At 43.6% G+C, this 21996-nt stretch overlaps 1 protein-coding gene across 5 annotated transcripts in view; it reads right to left on the bottom strand.

The window, feature by feature from the left end:
- GALM (galactose mutarotase) overlaps positions 1 to 21996 on the bottom strand; it is a 102095-nt gene that overhangs the window by 32394 nt on the left and 47705 nt on the right. For all 5 annotated transcript variants that reach the window (XM_024753523.1, XM_024753524.1, XM_024753520.1 and 2 more), the window contains 3 exons: positions 19645 to 19799; positions 16020 to 16226; positions 10656 to 10737 (listed from right to left, as the gene is read on the bottom strand). In XM_024753523.1, the coding sequence (XP_024609291.1) occupies positions 10656 to 10737; positions 16020 to 16226; positions 19645 to 19799 (444 nt within the window). The remainder of the gene's footprint in view (positions 1 to 10655; positions 10738 to 16019; positions 16227 to 19644; positions 19800 to 21996) is intronic.

Raw genomic sequence — 21996 nt, 5'->3', positions numbered from 1 at the left:
TCAACTATACTCCAATATAACAATTAAAAAACAAAACAAAACCAAAAAAATATGACTATCTTTATGTATAATAATACATAATGGGGCAACCATAAGTTATCATTACCTCAAAAGGGAAAACAAGACCAGAAAATCCCTCTGTGGACCAAGATGATGAGACCAACTCACACAGAGTTTGACACAGAATTTCAGGGGCTGGGGACTTCCCTGGCAGTCCAGTGGTTAAGACTTTGCCTGCCAGTGCAGGGGGTGTGGGTTCAATCCCTGGTCGGGAGCTAAGATCCCACATGCCTCCTGGCCAAAAAACCAAAACATAAAACAGAAGCAATATTGTAACAAATTCAATAAGGACTTTAAAAAAATGGTCCACATCAAAAGAGTCTTAAAAAAAAAAAAAAAGAATTTCAGGGGCTCATGAATCCCTTGAAGTTCTTTCATCATCTTCCTAGACCCTGGTATGGACCCTGGTTAAGAATATCTGGGTTAGAAGTTCCATGTGGTCTTCGAATCATTGTTAGAAACTAACAGGACCTCAGAGTTCAACTAATGTAACCGTAATCTAATGAGATTTTACAGATTAGGTTATGAGGACCAAAGGGTTTTCATGGCTGACTTGAGAGCAAAGATGGTGGGTAGCAGAACTGAGACCTGCATCCAGGTTTGCTAAATTCCAGTTATCACATGGTATTGCTTTAATACACTATGTTTAAAACAAGTGTAAAGAAGAGAGAAGAGTGGAAAAAGACTGACAAGGGATGGAGGGGGAAAGGAAGGAGTAGTTGTTCATAGCGTGTGCAGACTGGCTGCTACTTGGTTTCACTTTTCTGTTTATCATAGATTAGTTTTCTAGCTTCAAGACGAAGAGACCTGGCCTGAAGCTCCCTTCTAGCTTCCTACTTTGGATCTGTAACTAGTAAGTCCTGATAGAACATCTGAGGTAGACTTAATGGAGAGAAAGATAAGGGAGCCTGGGCACACTCTAAAACGGATTATGTCATTACGGAAAACCCCAGAGCAACAAAGAATCCACTGTTTCCAGGAAGTGGGGGAAACATTTCTAAGGAGAAAGTATGAGCCTTGAGGAGAGTAGGGGTATATGCAGCAAGGAAGGAGTATCGAGTGGTCCCTATGGGTGGGAGGCAGATGCTGAAACAGGGTGAGGTGTGAGTGAGGCACGCTGGGGGATGGGTCTGGGAGGCAGCTAGTGTCTGGCCTGGGAGCCATCTAAAAGTTTTTTTAAACTGGAGAGTATCAAAGTAAGATTTGCATTTTAGTTACATATCTTTAGTAACCAGATGGAGGATAGATCTAAAGAGATTTTTTTCCCCCTAGTTAAGAGAGCTGTTGTCCAGATTCATTTGTTCATTCACTGATTCCCAAATTATGAAGCTTGTAATATAAACCTGGCGCTGATCTAGAGAAGAAAAGACAACCTACATTGGGACAGTGACGATGGAGATGGAGCCATATAATCAATGATACATATTGAAGAGACAGATTCAAGAAATATTAGTTGTTAAAAATCGTCAGGAGCTAATGACTAACAATATGGGGATGGGTGTGGGGAGGGACTGAAAGGGAAAGAGGAAGCATATTGACGGATGGTTGAAACAGATTCAGAGGGTTTTTAGGGCATACTCTGTATGATACCATAATGATGGATACATGTCATTATACATTTGTCCAAACTCACAGAGTATACCACACCAAGAGTGAACTCTAGGGACTTCCCTGGCAGTCCAGTGGTTAGGATTCTGTGCTTCCACTGCACGGGGTGTGGGTTCAGTCCCTGGTCGGGGACCTAAGATCCTTCAAGCTGTGTAGCACGGCCACCCCCCCCCCCAAAAAAGTGAAGCCTAATGAAAATTATGAACTTTGGGTGATAAAACATGTCAATGTTGGGTTTCTTGTTTTTAATAAATTTATTTATTTTATCTATTTATTTTTGGCTGCGTTGCATCTTCGTTGCGTGCGTGGGCTTTCTCTAGCTGCGGTGAGCGGGGGCTACTGTTCGTTGCAGTGTGTGGGCTTCTCATTGCGGTGGCTTCTCTTATTGCAGAGCACGGGCTCTAGGCGCACGGGCTTCAGTAGTTGTGACACGTGGACTCAGTAGTTGTGGCTCGTGGGCCTAGTTGCCCTGCAGCATGTGGGATCTTCCCAGACCAGGGATCAAACCTATGTCCCCTGCATTGGCAGGCGGATTCTTAACCACTGCGCCACCAGGGAAGCCCCTCAGTTTAGGTTTATCAATTATAACAAATGCACCACCCTGGTGGTGGGTGTTGATAAGGGGGAGGCCGTCATGTGTGGGAATGGGGGTTATGGAAAAATCTCTGTAACTTCTGCTCAGTTTTTCTGTGAACCTAAAACTTCTCTAAAAAAAATTAAGTCTTATTACAAAAAATCAGCAGGACCTGACGATGATATTGAGTAGGGTGGGGAGGTGGGATGAAAAGGAAAGAGGAAGCATATTGATGGAGGGTTGAAACTAATATTATATCCACTATTTTAGAATTATATAAAGTCTAAAGGAGTTTTCTGTAAGAAGCTCTGCAAAGATTAAAACACGTAGATCAAAACAGTCTTCATCTGCACCATCTTTGAACTGGGAGACTACTTTGGAATTTGTTATTTCTCCAGGTCAGAGACTTAGACCTGTCCTAGGGAAGTAATTATAAAAGCAACTGAATTGTAGGTTGAACCCAGACAGGTTGAAATAAAATACAAATGTCTTGCTGAGCTTCTCTCCGCAGCCTCGTGGTAAGCCTTTCCTACCAGAATTCTAATTTTGTCAAAATGGGGTTGCTTTCATGTAATTTTAGTAGGACCTTTCAAAAATGAAAAGCAGCAAGAACTGCTCTCCACAAGTGAACACAGATGGGCTGGGGGACAAAGTGGATTGGGTAAATTTTTATAAAAATAAAAGGTATCTCATCTCAAGGAAGAGAATAAGACGGGATTTTACTAATGTTACTTTAAGAGACAAAAGACCCAATCAAATCATTCATTTTTGCTGTCTTAATTACTTATCTACTACGAGTAAAGAATAGCACAATTAAAATGAAAAAAAAAAAACACCTATGTGCTGTAAATGCCTATAAAGACACATGCTTAGTTTTGCACTGTGCTGCATACATCATAAAGTCTTGCTGGGCTGGTGGCCCAGATCGCCTCCAAGTCTCACAGTTCTGTAAGGCAAAAGGATGAAATGTAATATTTACAACCCTGGGAATGAATTAATCCCTGGAGAGACAGGGATTTTCTGTTTCTCACCTACTCACGTTCAGCTGGCTTAGTACCTGAGCAGGGTACCAGGGACTGGTTTCCTCCTGTTGCCACAGGGCAGGACACCAGACTCAGGCCTCGAAGCTAAATATCTGACATGTCAGCACAGAGACCGGGCACTGGAGTGTTCTCTCTTTGTGGACGTCTACCTGTCCTTCCTGGTAAACGGCTTCCAGGAGTTCCACCTCTGGGAAACTACAGGGAGAGCCCTGACAACAACATAGAAAACATACTCAAGGTGACCTGAAGGTGCCCCAATAACAGAGTATGCGCCCATCCTAAGTAGTAGCAAACGCTATAAGGGCTGCACTTTTTTTTAAGTTGAGGAAAACAACTGCTCGGAAAAAACAAAGCTACACTAACTGCTGACGTGCAAACCCAGTTTTGACAGCTTAGCTGCAACTCTGCTCCTGGTCTACAGGTGAAATGAGCTCTCAGCCTTGCAGAGACCTTCTATTGGTGCAGGAGACAGGTGCCTGTGAGCAAGGACCATAGCTCACATTTGCTGAGGCGTTTCAAATGGGCTTTGGGAAAAGGACAGCCTTTTACCAGAGCCGAGAAAGGGGAAGAATGAAGAAGCCACAGAGTACAGGCTGTTGTCTTCCAGGCTTTTTTGGCAGACAGGGCTGACGACATTTTATATGCTCTCCCCAGAAGTGTCAGGAGGAAGAAAGGCAGGAGTGAAACAGGTGCCCAAGGCTGCTGGAGGTCTGTGGCCTGCCTTGGGTAGAGGTCTAAATGCAGCTATAAGTTTAAGACGAAGGGATCTCATCATATTGTGCTTGCTTTGGTTCCCTGAAACTCTATGTCAAGGTATCCCTGTCCTCTCTGTGTAATAATGCCCAGTCAGTAAGCCTGTGGTAAACAAAATGGAGGACAGGACTTCACCTCTCCCCGCAAACACACATGGGGAAAAGGTCCCTTTTCACCGAGTACCTCGGCCACAGTATTACAACTACTGTAAGATAAGAGGTGCTACTTTCTCATACAATGGGTTTTCCCATCACCTGAAAAATTATTTGCTGAGGGTCTGTAACCAAGCTGAAAACACCCCCAAAGTTTAGATCTGCATTAGCATTTCCCTTAAGAACTCAGGTCACAGCTTTCATGAAGGGCAAACAAAAAGGAGGTGAAAAACAAATATAAGTTAACAGCCACAAAAGATGGAGACATGGCCTCTATCTTTGTCTTTCTTTTTTGTTTTTGTCTTTTTTTTTTTTTTTTTTTTTTTTTTTTTGCGGTATGCGGGCCTCTCACTGTTGTGGCCTCTCCCGTTGTGGAGCACAGGCTCCCGACGCGCAGGCTCAGCGGCCATGGCTCACGGGCCTAGCCGCTCCGCGGCATGTGGGATCCTCCCGGACTGGGGCACGAACCCGCATCCCCTGCATCAGCAGGCGGACTCTCAACCACTGCACCAACAGGGAAGCCCTGTTTTTCTCTTTTTAAATATAATTTGAACAAACTTGTTTGCCGTTTTCTTTGCAGAAAATAAAAAGCAGACATAAATTGAGAAGAAGGAGAAATGGGAAGGAAAACAGTGAGAGAAGCTGGGAGGCCACCTGTATAAAAGGTGGCAAAAGAATGAGAACTGACAACTGTCCAAAGCTCTATTTATTTATTTAGTTTCTGGCTCCCTGTTTCTTGGCTATATGGTGATCTTGGCTATCTTTATAGTCAAGAAATTCATTTGGGCTTCCCTGGTGGTGCAGTGGCTTAAGAATCCGCCTGCCAATGCAGGGGACACGGATTCGAGCCCTGGTCTGGGAAGATCCCACATGCGGTGGAGCAAATAAGCCCGTGCACCACAACTACTGAGCCCACATGCTGCAACTACTGAAGCCTGTGCGCCTAGAGCCTGTGCTCTGCAGCAAGAGAAGCCACCACAATGAGCAGCCTGCGCACCACAACAAAGAGTAGCTCTCACTCGCCGCAACTAGAGAAAGCCCCCGTGCAGCAAGGAAGACCCAACACAACCAAAAATAAATAAAATTAAAAAAAAAAAAAGAAATTCATTTAATTTTCTTTTTTTCTCTCTTTTCTTCCTTTCCCTCTCCCCCATATAACCAGGTCTAGTTAAGAGCTTGAGGTGGGTTTTTTCGGGTTTTTTTTTGCGGTACGCGGGCCTCTCACTGTTGTGGCCTCTCTCGTTGCGGAGCACAGGCTCCGGACGCGCAGTCTCAGCGGCCATAGCTCACGGGCCCAGCCGCTCTGCGGCATGTGGGATCTTCCCGGACTGGGGCATGAACCCATGTCCCCTGCATCGGCAGGCGGACTCTCAACCACTGCGCCACCCGGGAAGCCCAAGAGCCTGAGTTTTAACACCAGACTACCTAGGTTTGAATTCCAGCTTTCCACTGCTCTTTAACTGAGTGGTCCTCAGTAAGTTACTTGAACTCCTTGTGCTACAGTTTCCACATCCGTTAAGTAAGAAAAATGATCAGAACCTACCTTATAGGGTTGTGGTGTGGATTATTTATAAAGTATCTCTGAAATACCAGCTATTATTATCATAAACCCTCACCTCATCTCACAGATAAACAGTATCTTCCTTTTTCTCAATTCAACACAACCTCAGTCTCTAGATACTGCATATCAATTCCCAGAACCCTTAACAAGTGTGGCTGGTCTAACAGGTTTCTTGCAGCACGTCTCACGGAAGTGGGTTTGGAGTTCAGTCCAGTCCAGTTCTGGCTGAATATCTGGTACACCTGTGAGTCTTCCCTGTGTGGATTGGCCTTGAACTCCAGGCCAGCCTAGGGTCATCCAGGGCCACCCCAGGGATTGCAGCCATATCAGAGTCTGGTTCAGATGTGACCTGGCCCCAGCCAACTGCTTATTGGCCCATCCATTTTCTGCCACCAAAAGCATGCCCTGAATGCTTCAGAAGCCCAGCACTTCCCTGGGGACCATGCTGCTGTTTCCTGCACTGCCCATTCTTGTTCTTCTCCGTCGAAAACACATTTCTCCTCCTCACTGCCTGGCAAAACGCTACTCGCCCTTCCAAGTTTTATTTCATTCTCATCTCCTCTACCTGGGAGCCCCCAGGCAGTGCTTTCCTTCTGTACCAAGTCTCTTAGTTACATCTGCTTTGACGTGATTTTCCAGGTCAGTGGATAATATTCTGGTTGATTCCTCCACTGGACTGTCAACTCCTGGCAGGCCCAGATATGCTGGGGAGGCATTTCTGAATGACTAAATGACTTTGGACTCATCTCAGTTAAGCCACTTGCTCGTGGGCTTTTGGTCAATGTTAAGAGTCAGATGAAATCTGAGCTCTTAGAGATTTCCTCTCTGCTGAAAGTGGGCCAGACATATGAATTCTTACATCACTGAAGGGTACAGTAGAAGTTACTGCCCTTTTTGAGGAAGTTACAAAGGAATAATATAATTATTTGTTTCTTAAGCATTTCTGAGAAAGGAGGAAGAAAAAAAACTCTATAATTTCAGTTTGTGTCATTGGGCAAACAGATACAATCTATGAGGGACCAGCTAATGTATGGATATGTAAAAGATCATTACAAATTTTTCATGAGCTCTGAAGTTGTTGCAACTTATTTACTTCTGTAATAGAGTTCTAATGAACTTGAAGGGTGCTGGAGATAGCCGTAAAATGTTACACTAAGAGCCTTGTAGAATCACAGAATGTAAGAGTTACAACTGACCTTGCAGACCAATTATTGGTTCTTAATCATGAGTGCATAATAAAATTTTCACTGGTCCACAGAAAACTGAGATAGATTTGGATAATCAGCTGTCACATTTCTTTAAAAAGTAAGAAAAATTGGGCTTCCCTGGTGGCGCAGTGGTTAAGAATCCCCCTGCCAATGCGGGAGACACAGGTTCGAGCCCTGGTCCGGGAAGATCCCACATGCTGCGGAGCAACTAAGCCCATGCGCCACAACTACTGAGACTCCGCTCTAGAGCCCATGCGCCACAACTACTGAGCCCATGTGCCATAACTACTGAAGCCTACACGCCTGGAGCCCAGTGCTCTGCAACAAGACAAGCCACCGCAATGAGACGCCCCCTCTTGCAGCAACTAGAGAAAGCCCGTGCGCAGCAAGAAAGACCCAACGCAGCCAAAAATAAAAGTAAATTAAAAAAAAAAAAGTAAGAAAAATTCAATTTAAAGGGTCATTTTCTATTGAGATTAAATTTTCCCCACTTTTATGGTGTTAATATATTCTTTCTTTTATGAAACATGGTGATTATGAATGGTAGTTTCAGCTTTTTTTTAAAAAATGTAGCCTATTTATCTCTGTTCCTTATTATTATCCCAATTGGTTAAATTTTTAAAAATTGAAATATAATATGCATATATTCCCAATTAATTTTAATAGCCCTGTATTTGTAATAGCTTTCTAGCTTGGCAAAATGAAAAGTTGGGCAACCCTAGATAAGTTTCCCAAACGGTTTTTTAAATAAAATTTATGGGTCTGATTTATGAAAATTTATGAACCCTGATTGAGTTCAACCTCCTATTTGCAGAAAAGGAAATAAGCGTCTATAGAGGTTAAATGTTAAAGCATTATACATGCACCCAAGGTCCCCTAGCTAGTCAATAGCAAAGCCAAGACTAGAACCTGGGCTCTTGCCTCCCTGAAAGTCCAGAGATCTCACAGCCGACTCAACTTCACAGGTGTTCAATATTAGTACAGAGTGTAGAATTTGATCCTAAAGCCACTTACAGTGCAGAACTGAGATGAACATGAGTTTTATGCAGTCAATTAGATTGCATGTTAAGCTGTACTTTGCTTTGCCACAATTATCTCTTACAATCATGACAAATAATCTTTACCTGGTATGAATTATGCATTTTTGTGATTTTCATCTGATCAAAACTCAGCAGGATAGCATAAAATTTTATAAATATACAGAAGTAAATATGCCCTTATTTCATCACCTCCATTTATAAGCTACTTAGTTCATTTTCTTCCTTATCAGTCACAAAACAGGAGCTGCCACCATTTTTCCCTTGCAGTTCACATCACATAGTTCTAATGCAATAATTCTGCATCTAGGACAAGATGGGCCAGCTTATTCACATCCATCTATTGAGCCATGTCAATATCAGAAGATAACACATTACCAAGACAAACATAAAAGCCCTGGAGCCAGAAAAATATTCAACACTGTGACGCCAAAATTTTTAATCCATGTATCTTGATTCCTCATTATTATTCTAAATAGTTTTGTAGTCGCCTTGTTTATGGGAGTTTCTAATTCCTGCTGTTAACTGAAGTTGCTGTTCAGTATGCAGGCTCACATTCTTTTTCCCCTTAAGAATTTTGAACTACCAGCCATAAACACAGCCCTATTGTTTTAAAGATGCCGAAATAAAGATGCTCAAACAAAAGCCCTTATCTAAAGTAAGGCAGGTGCCCAGTAAACTTTAGTATCTTACTTGGATCCCTGGGTCTTTCTTTTTTTCCAGCTTTGAAAATTTGAAATAATTTTAGACTTACAAAAATGTTGCAAAAATAATACATCTATGTGTACCCTTCACCCACCTTTCTCTGCCCTTTTTCTGCCTCATGATCCAGTCTAGGATCCCATGTTGCATTTAATTATTGTATCTCCTTAGTCTCCTCTGTGACTGCTCCTCAGTCTTTTTTTGTCCTTCGCGATCTTGATATCTTTGAAGAGTACTGGTCAATTATTTTGTACATGATCCCTCAATTGGGTTCATGTCATGGCTTCTCCTGAATGGACTGAGGTTCTGCATTTTTGACAGAAAACCACACAAGTGATGTACTTTTTTCAGTGCATCATATGAGGGGGATGTAATGTCAAAAGTCTTCTTACTTGTGATGTAAACCAAGTAACTAACAAAGATGGTGCCCTTGGCTTCTAATTGCTCATATTATATCACCTAAGCTCTTTATTGGAGCAGAGGTGACAACTAAGGTACTAGTCCCCTTACACAGGGTGGGAACAGAAGGGACAGGTCTTCCTGACCTTTCACACGTAGCTACCATAGCAATGGGCTTCTGGAGGGCTGGGGCCCTAAACAGAAGCCTGAGAGAACAGATCACAGGACATAAGCCATCTGATAAAGGAGCTATGAGATAACACATCTGAGAAGTCAAGTCACTGTCAGACACAAGTAAGAGATCTAGATCAGGCAAGGGCAGCACGAAGGTGGCCCTTCCTCCAGAAGGGGAACTGATACAGAAAGTGTTCGTGTCTTTCTAGATTTCTGTTCTTCCTTCCCTTCATCCTCTACTTTTGTTTACTTTAGTTTTCTTTGACGATGCCTTCTACATTCAGCTGATCTCTGATTTTAACAAAATCCCAATAAGAATATGTATCTACTGCTTTGGGGATAATTATTACAAGTTAATTTCTATAAACTGCCACAAATAACAGCACCCCTGCCGTTCATCTTGTCATCTATCTGTCCCCTGGAGCCAGATGGGGGTACATGTACAATCTAGTACAAAACTATACCCCTCAATCCTGGAGATAACACATGAACCAAGGTTCTTTCTTTCCTTTTTTAAATTGAGATATAATTCACATACCCTTTTAAAGTGCAAAATTCATCAATGTTTAGTATATTTACAAGGTTGTGCAACCATCACCACCGTCTAATTCCAGAATCTTTCACCCCAAAAAGAAATCTAGTACCCACTGTCACTCACCATTCTCCTCTGTCCCCAGCACCTGGCAACTCACTAATCTACTCTCTATCTCTATGGATTTGCCTATTGAACCAAGGTACTTTTGATCCCAAATAACAATAACCAAAATGATCTCAATCCAGTAAACCTAGGAGACACACACAAACACACACACACACACACACACACATGAATTTGACTCTGCCAACACCTCGCCTTCCCTTTTGGTACGCAGAACTCCTCCTTCCATCCCATCCCCCTAACTGTGTCTCGGAGGTGATGTATCTGTATTTGTCTTCCTCAGGGTACAACCCGTCCAACCCTTTCCTTTTCTGTCAAAAACCATGACATGTTCTATCAGCGTCCTGCATTTGTGAGGTAATGCTTAGGTAAATTTATCTCTGCTAAGATGCTAAGGAGTAACAGATTTACATTTTAATGCGGAACTTCTGGCGTCTATGGCTCAGCTAGGATGACCATCTGACCCAGCTTTTTGGGATTATCTCAGTTTATGCCTGTTGCCCTGGCAAAATTATTAATAGCATCCCCTTACCCTCTCAAGAGTGTCCTGGTTTGGGTGTTTAAGTAAATGGTCACCCAACCATAACCAAAACAAATGACTAATCATGGTAATTATGGGCATTGTGTCAGGCCAACAAGGGAAATATATTTAGGGAAATGAAGTTTTAATGTTTCTCACACTGCACCGCAGCTCTGCATTCCCATAAGAGGTTTAAATTCACCAACCTGTAGGAATCAGGGTTTCATCCACAGGCAAAAAAGCATCAGCTTCTATAGTGACTTCATGGTCGTATATATTCGGGGAACCCTGGGAGAGAAAAAGTAGAGAAGGAAAAGAAGGTTTAGTGCTCAGTCTTATTTTATATATTTGCTTTATAACTTCTCTTGCAGAAATGTTTTCAAGTATTGACGAAAACTTTAGAAATCCCATTTGACCTATGATGATGATTAATTCGTTCATTTAAGTTAGGTAGATAGGGGCTTAAACATAGCAGCCGATACATTTGGAAGAAACTTTCGAGTGTGACCCCAGCATGCATGTTCTTTTCTGAATGGAATTATGAAAGTGAAAAGTCAGAGAAACAACAGTGGTTTGAAAGCCTTTTGGATTTTGACTTATTAGCAGAGGGTTTTCTTCTACTGTCCTCACATGCCAGGCAAACAAAAGAGCAAGGGTCAGTGACCTGTAACACACAGGTGGACAGCCAAAGCATCACCTCTAGGCTCACTAGGGGTGGGCCATGTCACCCCTTCTCTGGCCTAGTTCCCACTCAGAGGACCCACTCCCTCCTCCATGGCAGAAGCCTGGAAGTCAGAACTGGGGACCCATCTCCCCTGTAAAGATGCAGCCTGACCTCCTGGTAGAGTCAAAGGCTGGTCCCTGAAGCACTGGTCAGTGGTCAGAAAGGCCTGGGGTCTAGTTCTGGACTTATTTCCTTCAGTATAAAATCGGGCTGATGTCCCCATTCTGTCCAGGGTTCTTGGGGAACAGTTCAGTAAGGATGTGTTGTGTTGCTTACAAACTGGAAAATACACATATGTGTTTCTAATAAAAAGGATTACATTTTAATAGCAGTATTTTAAAGCTTCACAGCAAAAGATGTGGAAAGGAAACCAAGTGAGGGCTTTTGCTCAGTGAATGCTCAAAAATAAACGAAGCCAGGGCTTCCCTGGTGGTGCAGTGGTTGAGAGTCCACCTGCCGATGCAGGGGACACGGGTTCGTGCCCCGGTCCGGGAAGATCCCACATGCCGCGGAGCGGCTAGGCCCGTGAGCCATGGCCGCTGAGCCTGCGCGTCTGGAGCTTGTGCTCCGCAACGGGAGAGGCCACAACAGTGAGAGGCCCGCGCACCGCGATGAAGAGTGGCCCCCGCTCGCCACAACTAGAGAAAGTCCTCGCACAGAAACGAAGACCCAACACAGCCAAAACAAATAAATAAATAAATTTAAAAATAAAATAAAATAAACGAAACCAGTGGTTTTCAGCTAGGGATGATTTTGCCCCACAGGTGTCTCGAGACATTTTTGATTGTCACAGCTGGGGGTGGTAATGCTACTGGGGATGCAGTCGTGTGAAGAGGCCAGGGATTCTGCCAAACAGCCTACTATGCTCAGGTCAGCCTCCGCACCCCGGCAACAAGGAGTCATCTGGCCCCAAATGTCAACAGTGCCGAGGTTGAGAAACCCTGAGCTCAGCTAAACTGAAGGCTCCGAGGGGTTCCTGAGAAGTGAGCAGAGAGAGGCAGAGTGCTCTGGGTTAACTGAAAACATATTCTAGTGTCAGAAGGCCTCAGCCACACAATCAAATGGAGTCATCCAGAGGACAAAGGCCAAGATTTCAGAGGCTGTGAGAATCGATGTCTAAACATGACAGAAATTGGTTTATTTACACTACCAGGAAGCTCTGTTTCTAATGAACTATGATTCTCCTGTACTGTCCCAGTGGTCAAGGGTAGGAGTGGGTGGGAGACAAGGCTGGGGTAGAGGCTTCTGCCCACACTATCTTAGCCACTTGTTTGGTCCCTGATCTGACCTGGGAAGGCAGGTCCAAAATGGGAGTGGCCTGCACCCCCGCCTAGAGCTGTTCCAGCCTAGAGGGGTCTCTCTCCTGTGTGGCTCTCCCTACTGTCACCTCAGGCCTCAGGCTACTGCCAGTACCGAAGAGGCCCCTGGGACTGAGGGTAGCAGCTGTGAGGGAATGAGAATTTGGGACTCTTTCTTTGGCTCTAATTGTTCAACGCTCAGTTCAAGGTTGAGTAGTATTCCATTGTATAAATATATCACAACTTATCTGTTCTCCTACTGATAGACTTTGGGGTTGTTTTGAGTTTTTTTTATTATTATGAATAGAGCTTCTTAGAAATTTCCTTGTTCTGTTTGTTTTTTAGCACTAGGGCAGGAAGAAAATGATTCAGTATGAAAATCACACACCACTAAATTGAGTCCAAGATGTTGGGAAGAAGCCTGGGAGGAGAAGGAAAGGAACACTGACTAGGCACCCACTCTCTGAATTGTTGGGTCATTAAACAGCAGTAACGCTCCTTCAGTAAAGGAAGCATGCTTTTCATTTTATGACTCTTCTGACCTGGAATAATGCAATGTCTACTCTGGTGGAATGTTACTGTTGGATTCTTTTCCTTTTCAGGCTGATGAAAACTTGGCAAGGAATGCCGATTCACAAACAGAACTGAGGCCCATCTCTGAGTTCAGTGTTTGCTTTGGTTAACTTTGGCTGCTACTATTTGTAACATTAACCATTTATAAAGCTCACTGCGGCTTGGATGGGACTTTAAAGACCTTTTTGTGCGCTGCCACTACCACTTCCTTACTTCAGCTCTCATCACCACTAGCAGGATGTAACAGACACTATTGGTTACTACCCAAAAGCTATCTCAACTCCATTATCAGCACCCTCCCTTTCCCCTGGCAGAACACTGACTTGTTGATTTACCCTATGTGAGGATATATTCAGGGAAAGGAACCCCACCCAGGCCCCAGAGGGCAAACTTTGATTTGTCTAAGCCAACCATTGTAGTCTAATTCCCTTGCTGGTGATTGGGTTAAGCAGAGCGTAAGACACACTTCTGGCCAACAAAACATGAGGAAAGTCTGCTGAGGAGCTTCTAGAAAGTTTTGCTTGTTCTTAAAAATGGAACATTAGAGATATGAAAAAAAGAATAGTTCCTTTTTTTATCTCTGGATGTGACTATATGAAGAGGTGATTCATGGAGCTGTGGCAACCATCTTGTGACCATGAGGAGAAAAGCTGGAAGACAAAAACCATAGCACTGAAGAAGCAGAATGGAACGATGGAAGAATTTGGGTCCTTGATGACATACCTACACAGTCATACCAAAACCAGAACTATTGCTTTTCATCTCAAATTGCCCCAGGCCTGCTTTCATAGATCTTTAGATAAAGTTTCAGTTAAAAAAAAAAAAAGTTCTCCCAGTTTTGTGTTAGATAAGAAAGGAACAGCCAAAAAAAAAAAAAAAATCAACCAACCTGCAACCTACATACCTTTTCCATTCTTTGAAAAACACAGTGCTCTCCTCCCCCTAGGCCTCCAACACTCAAACTCAGAAGTGATGAGTCAAAGTTTGACCCCCAAGTAGGACAAAAATACTGCTTATTAAATTTAAAAAACAAACAAAAAGAAAATATATGAGCTGACTATTGTAAATATCAAGTTTCGAGCTATTTACCTGGGGAGGGTTTAAGAAACACAATAATGTTTTTCCAGGTAGGGCAAGAGATGTTCTGAAAATGCAGAGAGACCCCTTGACCCCAGGCCGGGTAACTGCCTACCAACCCTTACCTGATGCTCCAAAAGGCTGGTGGCCCTCACCCACCCCATCCCTGAAGCTAGAGGCTGTGGATGTGAGCTAAGACAGCACACAGAAGGGAGTTGACCCTGACCGCCCTTCTGTGTGGGGTCTGTGATCTGGGAAACTATTCAGCCTATGGAAAAAATTTAGAAATTTTTAGGAGTCACTCCAAGTCCTTGTAGGATTGGAAGGGTAGAAAATTCTGGTCAGGAGGGTCCTCCTCTCACATAAGCAGAAAGAGCCTTAGTGAACCTTACGTTCCCATTTTGCGTCCTACATTGGAACACATTGGCAGAGTAATACTTCACACCTAATTTCTTTTTCTATTTCTGAATCTATTCCTTTAGATCACCCCCTTAGTTACAAAAATGTGGAAAATAGTGAAAAATCACCATGAGCTATTACCTACATAAAACCATTAATATTTTGTTCTATTTCTGTCACATTTCTTTCTGAACTTATTTTAAAAAGTGTCATTGTAAAGCAATTATACTCCAATAAAGATGTAAAAAAAAAAAAGTGGGGTCTTTATGATCATGATTGCAGAGTCTCTTATGGCTTGTGTGTGCTTAGTTTTTGGTTTGTCTTTAAGATCTCAAGAAGGATGGTGGTGGGGCTTCCCTGGTGGCGCAGTGGTTGAGAGTCTGTCTGCCGATGCAGGGGACACGGGTTCGGGCCCTGGTCTGGGAATACTCCACATGCCGCGGAGCGGCTGGGCCCGTGGGCCACAACTACTGAGCCTGCGCGTCTGGAGCCTGTGCTCCGCAACAAAGGAGGCCGCGATAGTGAGAGGCCCGCGCACCGCGATGAAGAGTGGTCCCTGCTCGCCGCAACTGGAGAAAGCCCTCGCACAGAAACGAAGACCCTTAAAAAAAAAAAAAAGAAGGATGGTGGAAGTTCCTGAAGATAAGGAACAAGCAAGTGAAGAACCGTCTTTCTTATTTTCAAATTATGTAAGAACCAATTAACTCATGCTATTTGAAAAGATTCTAGAAAAGAAATCAGCATATCATCAACAAAATCCTAAAAAGTGTAAAAATGCAAGATATTACTAGCTGGCTGTGAACATCATTTTGTAGTAGGAAATCATGCCAAAGCGATTCAAGTCTAGTATACAATGATGAGCTTCTTAGATGAAGAGAAAGTCATAGATAGAATCTACAGATTTTAGCTAAGCCTTTTTTTTATTCTGTCTCATGTAATAGCCTCCTCAGCAAGCTAAAATATTATCATTAGGAGGGAATGAGGTAGTTTAGAGGGAATTACCTAAGGGGGGCTGTCAGTGTCTCCACACCACTCCTAGGGTGGGCCGTACAGCGGGAGCACACAAACATTGGCAGCATTTATCTAAAGGGGCTGGGCTAAGCACATCTTCAAGGATCCAGTGATGGAAAATGCCTTAATTGGAAGTAATCTTGGTGGGGGGGGGTGAAACTGGAGTGAAACTGGGGAAGCAAATGTAAGCACTTGTTACAATTAGGTGACAGGGAGTTCTTTAAATAGCTTGTTACCTGTCTGAGCATGTGGGGCAGCACAATGTACTCATTTCCCTATAACTTCCATTTGTGGACCACCTATTATGAGTCAGATGCTTTGCTGGGCACTTTTCCTCATCCCAGGGGTGACCCCATTGCCAGGGTAATTCCATACTGGGTTAGTCTCTCCAGTCACTCCCCCAGGTCATTCCACAAAGCACAATGCAGGAGAGAAGAGGGAAGTGGCACTTCACACTACAGCAGGTGATCAAAGGCAAGTTCACCTACCTGGCCTGCCAGGTTGAAGTAAGAATGGTTGGTCAGATTGACCGGAGTGGTCTGACTGGCCTGCGCTCGGTAGTTGATCACGAGCTCCCCGCCATCCAGTGTGTATGTCACCCAGACTTTTAACTCTCCAGGGTAGCCTTCCTCACCATCTGGACTGACCCGTGAGAACTCGACTCCATTTGACAGCACCTGAGGGGTCCACAGGACCTGGAAGAAAGTGTTTTTGAAGCTGTTTAGTCACTCCAATCCCAAGCTAAATGCCACATTTCAATATTTAAAGACAACTTGGAATCTGAAAAATAAAACAAAGTAGTGAATATAACAAAACAGAAACAGACTCACAGACACAGAGAACAAAGTAGTGGTTACCAATGGGGTTACTATAGGGGTAGGGGATTAAAGGTACAAACTACTATGTATAAAATAAATAAGCTACAAGGATATATTGTACAGCGTGGGGAATATAACCAATATTTTATAATAAATTTAAATGGAATATAATCTTTAAAAATTGTGAATCACTATGTTGTACACCTGAAATGTATATGTAATCTTATATGCCTTATCGAGTGCCCATTATGAGCCTAGGCTCTTTGCTAGAAACTTCGCAGACACTATCTGTCTCAGGGCTGACGTAAAGTAGGTGCCATTAACCTCATTTAAAGATGAGAGAATGGAGGCTCAGAAAGGATAAACTGCTTGTCCCAGGCCACACTGCCAATAAGACAGTGGATTTGAATCAAGTTGTCTAATCCTGAGCCTGCTTCCTTATTCTACACCATCAGAGGACAAGGTAGCCAGAGACCCCCCAGTCCCTTTGGGGAGCTCTGGGGTCACTAGGAAAGGGGCCCTTTGCAGACATGAGACCTCCATTTGTTGGGTGCTCACCAGCCAGTCACTGACCTGGTGCTTTACATAAACCATTTTTTAAGGTAAGGATTTAGTTGAACCAAGCGAAATTACCATCTTTATAGGTCAAAACAGTTGAGCACTGGCAATTTCACCTGGCTCCAACTAATATTATTACCCCCATTTTATAGATGAGCAAATTGAGTTCAGGGGAGCTAACTTGCCCACTTCCACCTCCCACATTCCAGGGGATGGAGTAGAACCCTGTCATAATTCATGCAATTGTTTAAAGGGAGAAATATCTTGTTTAAAGTCATACGTGTAATTAGTGACAGAGCTAGGATTCAAACTTAGCTTGGCAGTCTACACTATTCCACATCTTACTTTCAGTCAATGTTTTGTTCCAATCCTGGTTTCCAACAGCAGAGTTGAGGCCAAACACTGTCATTGCAAATAGAGTTGGAAGATAATAACTTCTGTGGGTCACAGGAATGGCCCACGAGCCCAGGCTCTGCCCACCCACTTCTGGCATGGCCTGGATCTCTCTCGCTGACACTGCATTTACCAGGAAGAGGAGCCCAGTGGGAACAGAGGTCTCTGCCTTCAACTACAGTGAAAGCAGCTGGTATTTGAAACAAATTCGCTGACCTTAGTAAAAAATTAATTTTACACCCTAATTATCTCCCGGAAATGTTGCCTGGTATATGTGTGATTCAATAAAGAAAAAGGAATCCCCCAAACGGAAAATTTTAGGAATAAAATATTTGAAATAAAATCGTCTTAACTTGCTACCTAGTTTTTTTCCTTTAGAGAAAGGACACAATGGAAAGATTTTTGTGTAAAGCAATATTATCAGATAAAGTGGAAAGTATAATTCCTATTCACGGGAAGATTTCCCTGACCCTATGGTTTCCAAATTTCCTGAAAATTTCCGCATTTGCATCTCTAGGCCTAATTACACCATTTCTAATCCTGTCAGGTTATTCAAATTTCATCTTTAAAAAAATCTGTTGGTATAAGTAGAAAAACGTACCTGCAAACCAACAATTATTCAGTAATTGTTGAAACCAAATGCAACTTAAAACAAAGTCCATGTGATACTGCTCATGTTGCTACATGAAAATCTAGTGGCCTAAAACTTTCAGTGGCTCCAAGATTACATTCCAAGTCTTTCCCCACCCCTCTGTGGGCTGTTGCACAGCCACTCTCCAATATCCACTTATTAAATTACATACTATCTTTTCTTCAAGAACAGCTCGAATCCAACCTTCCTACTTGCCATTAATTTGTCCATACCCAGTTCCTGTAGCACACCACTGGCATCTGTGTTATGGGGCTTGTTGCCTGCAACAGTTATGTAAGAATCCCTCACTATACTGGAGTCTCAGGAATCCCCATCCCCCTGGTTCACAGAAGGGGCTCAGCTGACACACTGCATAGAAGGACATGAATACTATCCTTCTGCGTTTGTTCATACAGGGCATGCCCCATTACACAACACCACAGAAAATTCCATGTGGAACAGGAACCATGTGAGCAGGAACAAGCTAGAACAAGGTGCTGAGGCTCCTTTGAAGATCCCTGGCCAAACAGAGCTGGGCCTAACTTCCTCTGGTTGGGGTTTGCCCATGCACCTGGCATATTCCAGAGACCCTCTGCCTTAATATTGCCAGGACAGAGGATACCCTCTGCCTTCATGGCTCCCTGGCGTGAGGAGTTCCATCATGGAGGAAAGGGGAAGTGATCGGGCAGTCCGGCTCTAAACCACAGACAGGAAGCTGGTAGGACAGGGGAAACAGTGACCAACTTCCCTCAACAGCATGGGTGGCAGTAAGAGGTAGAAAAGAAAAAACTGTGATTCTTAACTGCCATACATGTTCCTGTCCTCTCTGGCTTTTTTCTAGGAAGTAACCTGGGTGGTATAATTTAAAGGAAAGCTAACTACCAAAATTACCTCTCTGAAATTAGACTAGTAACAGAATCACTGGGGTTCACCTGCAGGCTCCCACGCAGCTAGGAAACAGGAGGGCAGGCATTCCTACCTCAGGGAGAAGCTGTTTGATCAATTTGTTTTCCTAACCTGGTTTTCCAGGGATTCACATAGGGGATGGGAGTTTTAACGCGGAAAGGGGGAACCGGGGGGAATCGAGGTCATTTTGAGGCGTGAGGCATTTCACTGGAAGCGCAGCCTGGATGTGGCACCACAATGCATAGGGAGGGGGCTCACAGACAGATACATGGGGTGTGTTGGGTTGGGGGCACCCACAGCAGCCGTTGTGGACACCAGCAGTGGTAGTATAGGAATGAGGGCTTTGGGTCAGGCAGCCCAACTTAGGAGCTGTGTGGCCTTTCAGGGCCTCAGATTTCTCATTTGGTGACAGTACAGGGTTCTAGTGAGGGTGGGAGATGATATATGCCAATGCCGTGTGCAAGAAGTGGTGGGTAGTATTTTTAATCCACTTTTCTGTTGTGCCTAAGGTCAACCAACTCTGATGCCAAAACTGTGAGAAAGGTGCTCCCTGTCTTTCCTAAGGGCTGCCATCCTTTCACTCAGGGCTCTCCTGTCTATTAGAGTCAGATGAGCTAGTGAAGGGTGGTTCCTGGAACACAGCCGGCACATCTGCTCCCCCAAACCATAGGAGCAGCCTCTTTCCTGTATCACCTTATCATGCATTTGCTCTAGGGCCTAGGATTGTGCCTGGCAAATAGAAGGTATGCTTGAAGGTACTCAGTGAAGTGTGCCAGGTGAGGACTCTGTCCGATGCCCCCAACTCACCTTATCAAACCCTCTGACTCCTCCATGCAGGCTGTTGGGCCCATTGTTAATGGCCAGCTGATACTCCTTCCCGTCCAACGTGAATGTTCCTTTGGCAATTCGGTTGGCCACCCTGCCAACCACTGCTCCAAAGTAGGGCTGCTTTTGGAGGTATCCTGCAAGGGTATGGGATGACAGAGTTTTTTATAACTTTAAACCAAAGACAAGGCTCACACCGCTGCCCACCACTTCCTTCTGAGGGCAGCTGCAACTTGGGCATATCTGCGTCCACAGGGAAGCAAGGAAAAATGGTGTTCTTTACACATGACCTTTTCCCTTTCCAAAAGCAATTCATGTTCTTTCCAAACATTTTAAAAGAGCTTTGTAAGGCTTCCCTGGTGGCGCTGTGGTTGAGAGCCCGCCTGCCAATTCAGGGGACACGGGTTCGTGCCCCGGTCCGGGAAGACCCCACATGCCGCGGAGCGGCTGGGTCCGTGAGCCATGGCTGCTGAGCCTGTGCATCCGAAGCCTGTGTTCCGCAACGGGAGAGGCCACAACAGTGAGAGGCCCGCGTACCGCAAAACAAACAAACAAACAAAAGAGCTTTCTAAAGCACAAAGAAGAAACTTAAATCATCCTGATCTCAACACTAGAGAGGACTGTTAGTATTCTTATGTATATCTAGGTATGTATACCTTTCCATCTTTTAGTATATGTGTGCATATGCTTTTCTTCTTACAAAACTGAGGTCTTCATATACATGCTGCTCTGTAATTTGCTTCTAGGCCAACTTTCTTAACCAAAAATTATATTTTTGTGTAGTCTTGAAAAGAAACTATCTTATGCTTCTTTTTCTTTTTTAAAAATCATACAATTAGTACATGAAAATTTCCTTTAATGAGCATTAAATACCCAAGTATATAGAGTAGCCTTGCTGGAGGAAACACAGGACACCTGTTAAATCTGAATTTCAGATAAACAGTGAATAACTTTTTAGTGTAAGTATGTCCATATTATTAGAATACATGGGACATTCACATAAAACATATTTATTGTTTATCTGAAACTCAAATTTAGGTGGGTGTCCTACATTTTTATTTGTTAAATCTGGCAAGCTTAATAAAGAGTAAAACATGGAAAACCATCCTTCATTTCTCAACTCCTCTCCTTCCCACTGATAATCACTGCTAACAGTCTGGGATATACACTTCCAATTGCTTGTTTTTGTTTTTTAAATTAACTACATATAAGCACAAACAAATACACGAACACACACATTCTACATAAAGAGGCAAACTACACATATTGTTTTGCAACTTTTCATTTATCAAATGTCTTAAGATCATTCCATGTGACTCCATATCCCTTTTGATGGCTATATGGCATGCTGATGAGCATAAACTGTTGTTGGGCTTTTCTGGGGGGGAAGGGGGCGGGGACATAAAGAGTAGTGTAGCCAGTGTCCTTGTACTTACAACAGTATGCGTGGGCATATTACAGTAACTTCCTTGTCTTTAAGCTTCTCTATGCTATAATCTTTTAGTTTAGATCATCATGGCAGAGATTAAGGTTTGGAGGTAGTTCATTTTTTTGTATTATTGCTAAGATTACTTTCTGCTCTATTTTTCACTCAGTTGTCCTTGGAACTCCATCCCCCCTTCATGTGGTACTCTGTATCCATCACACCTACTGTGGGTCAGAAGAGTATGTGATTCAAGTGCATGAACTCTTTTTACCATGGCTGGAGGGGCTCTCAGGATATGGGCCCTGAACCTACTGGGCCAGTTATAGGTCACACGTTCCCATTACTCAACTGGTTGGGCATAAGTGAAACATTAATCACTCTCTTCCACGTCTTCCCTGGTTCACTTCCTTGCCAATCTGCAGGTCCTCAGGGTCCTGCCCATAGACTCTCACAAGAGCTAACGGTTATTGACCGCTTCCTAAGTCTCAGCCACTTTCTAAGTGCTCTACATTTAAATCATTTCATCCTCAGAATACTGCTATAAGGTAGGCAGTATTATTACTCTCATTTTACAGGCATGGAAATTGACGACAGAAGGTTAAGTAACTTGGCCCAAAACACACAGCTAGTTAGTGGCAGAATCAGGGTTTGAACCCAGGCAGTCTGGCTCCTGAGTACATGTTCTTAAGCATCACATTATTTGGAGAGCACAAGGCTTTCTGGTTAATTGACCTTACCACCATCTCTCAGCACAGGCAAGGCTGAGTCTCCACCAGCTTCCACCTCTCTCCCCACCTTCTCTGAAGCTGTAGCTTTAAAACCCCTTACATTGAGTAACAAAAAGGAGTCTCTAGGACTTCCCTGGTGGTCCAGTGGCTAGGACTCCACACTTTTCCTGCTGAGGGCGT

This window comes from Neophocaena asiaeorientalis, unplaced genomic scaffold (assembly GCF_003031525.2).
Source record: "Neophocaena asiaeorientalis asiaeorientalis breed wild unplaced genomic scaffold, Neophocaena_asiaeorientalis_V1.1 scaffold171, whole genome shotgun sequence".
NCBI classification, from domain to species: Eukaryota; Metazoa; Chordata; class Mammalia; order Artiodactyla; family Phocoenidae; genus Neophocaena; species Neophocaena asiaeorientalis.
Note: the sequence above shows the minus strand (reverse complement) of the source record. Positions and strands in the feature narration are given on the sequence as shown.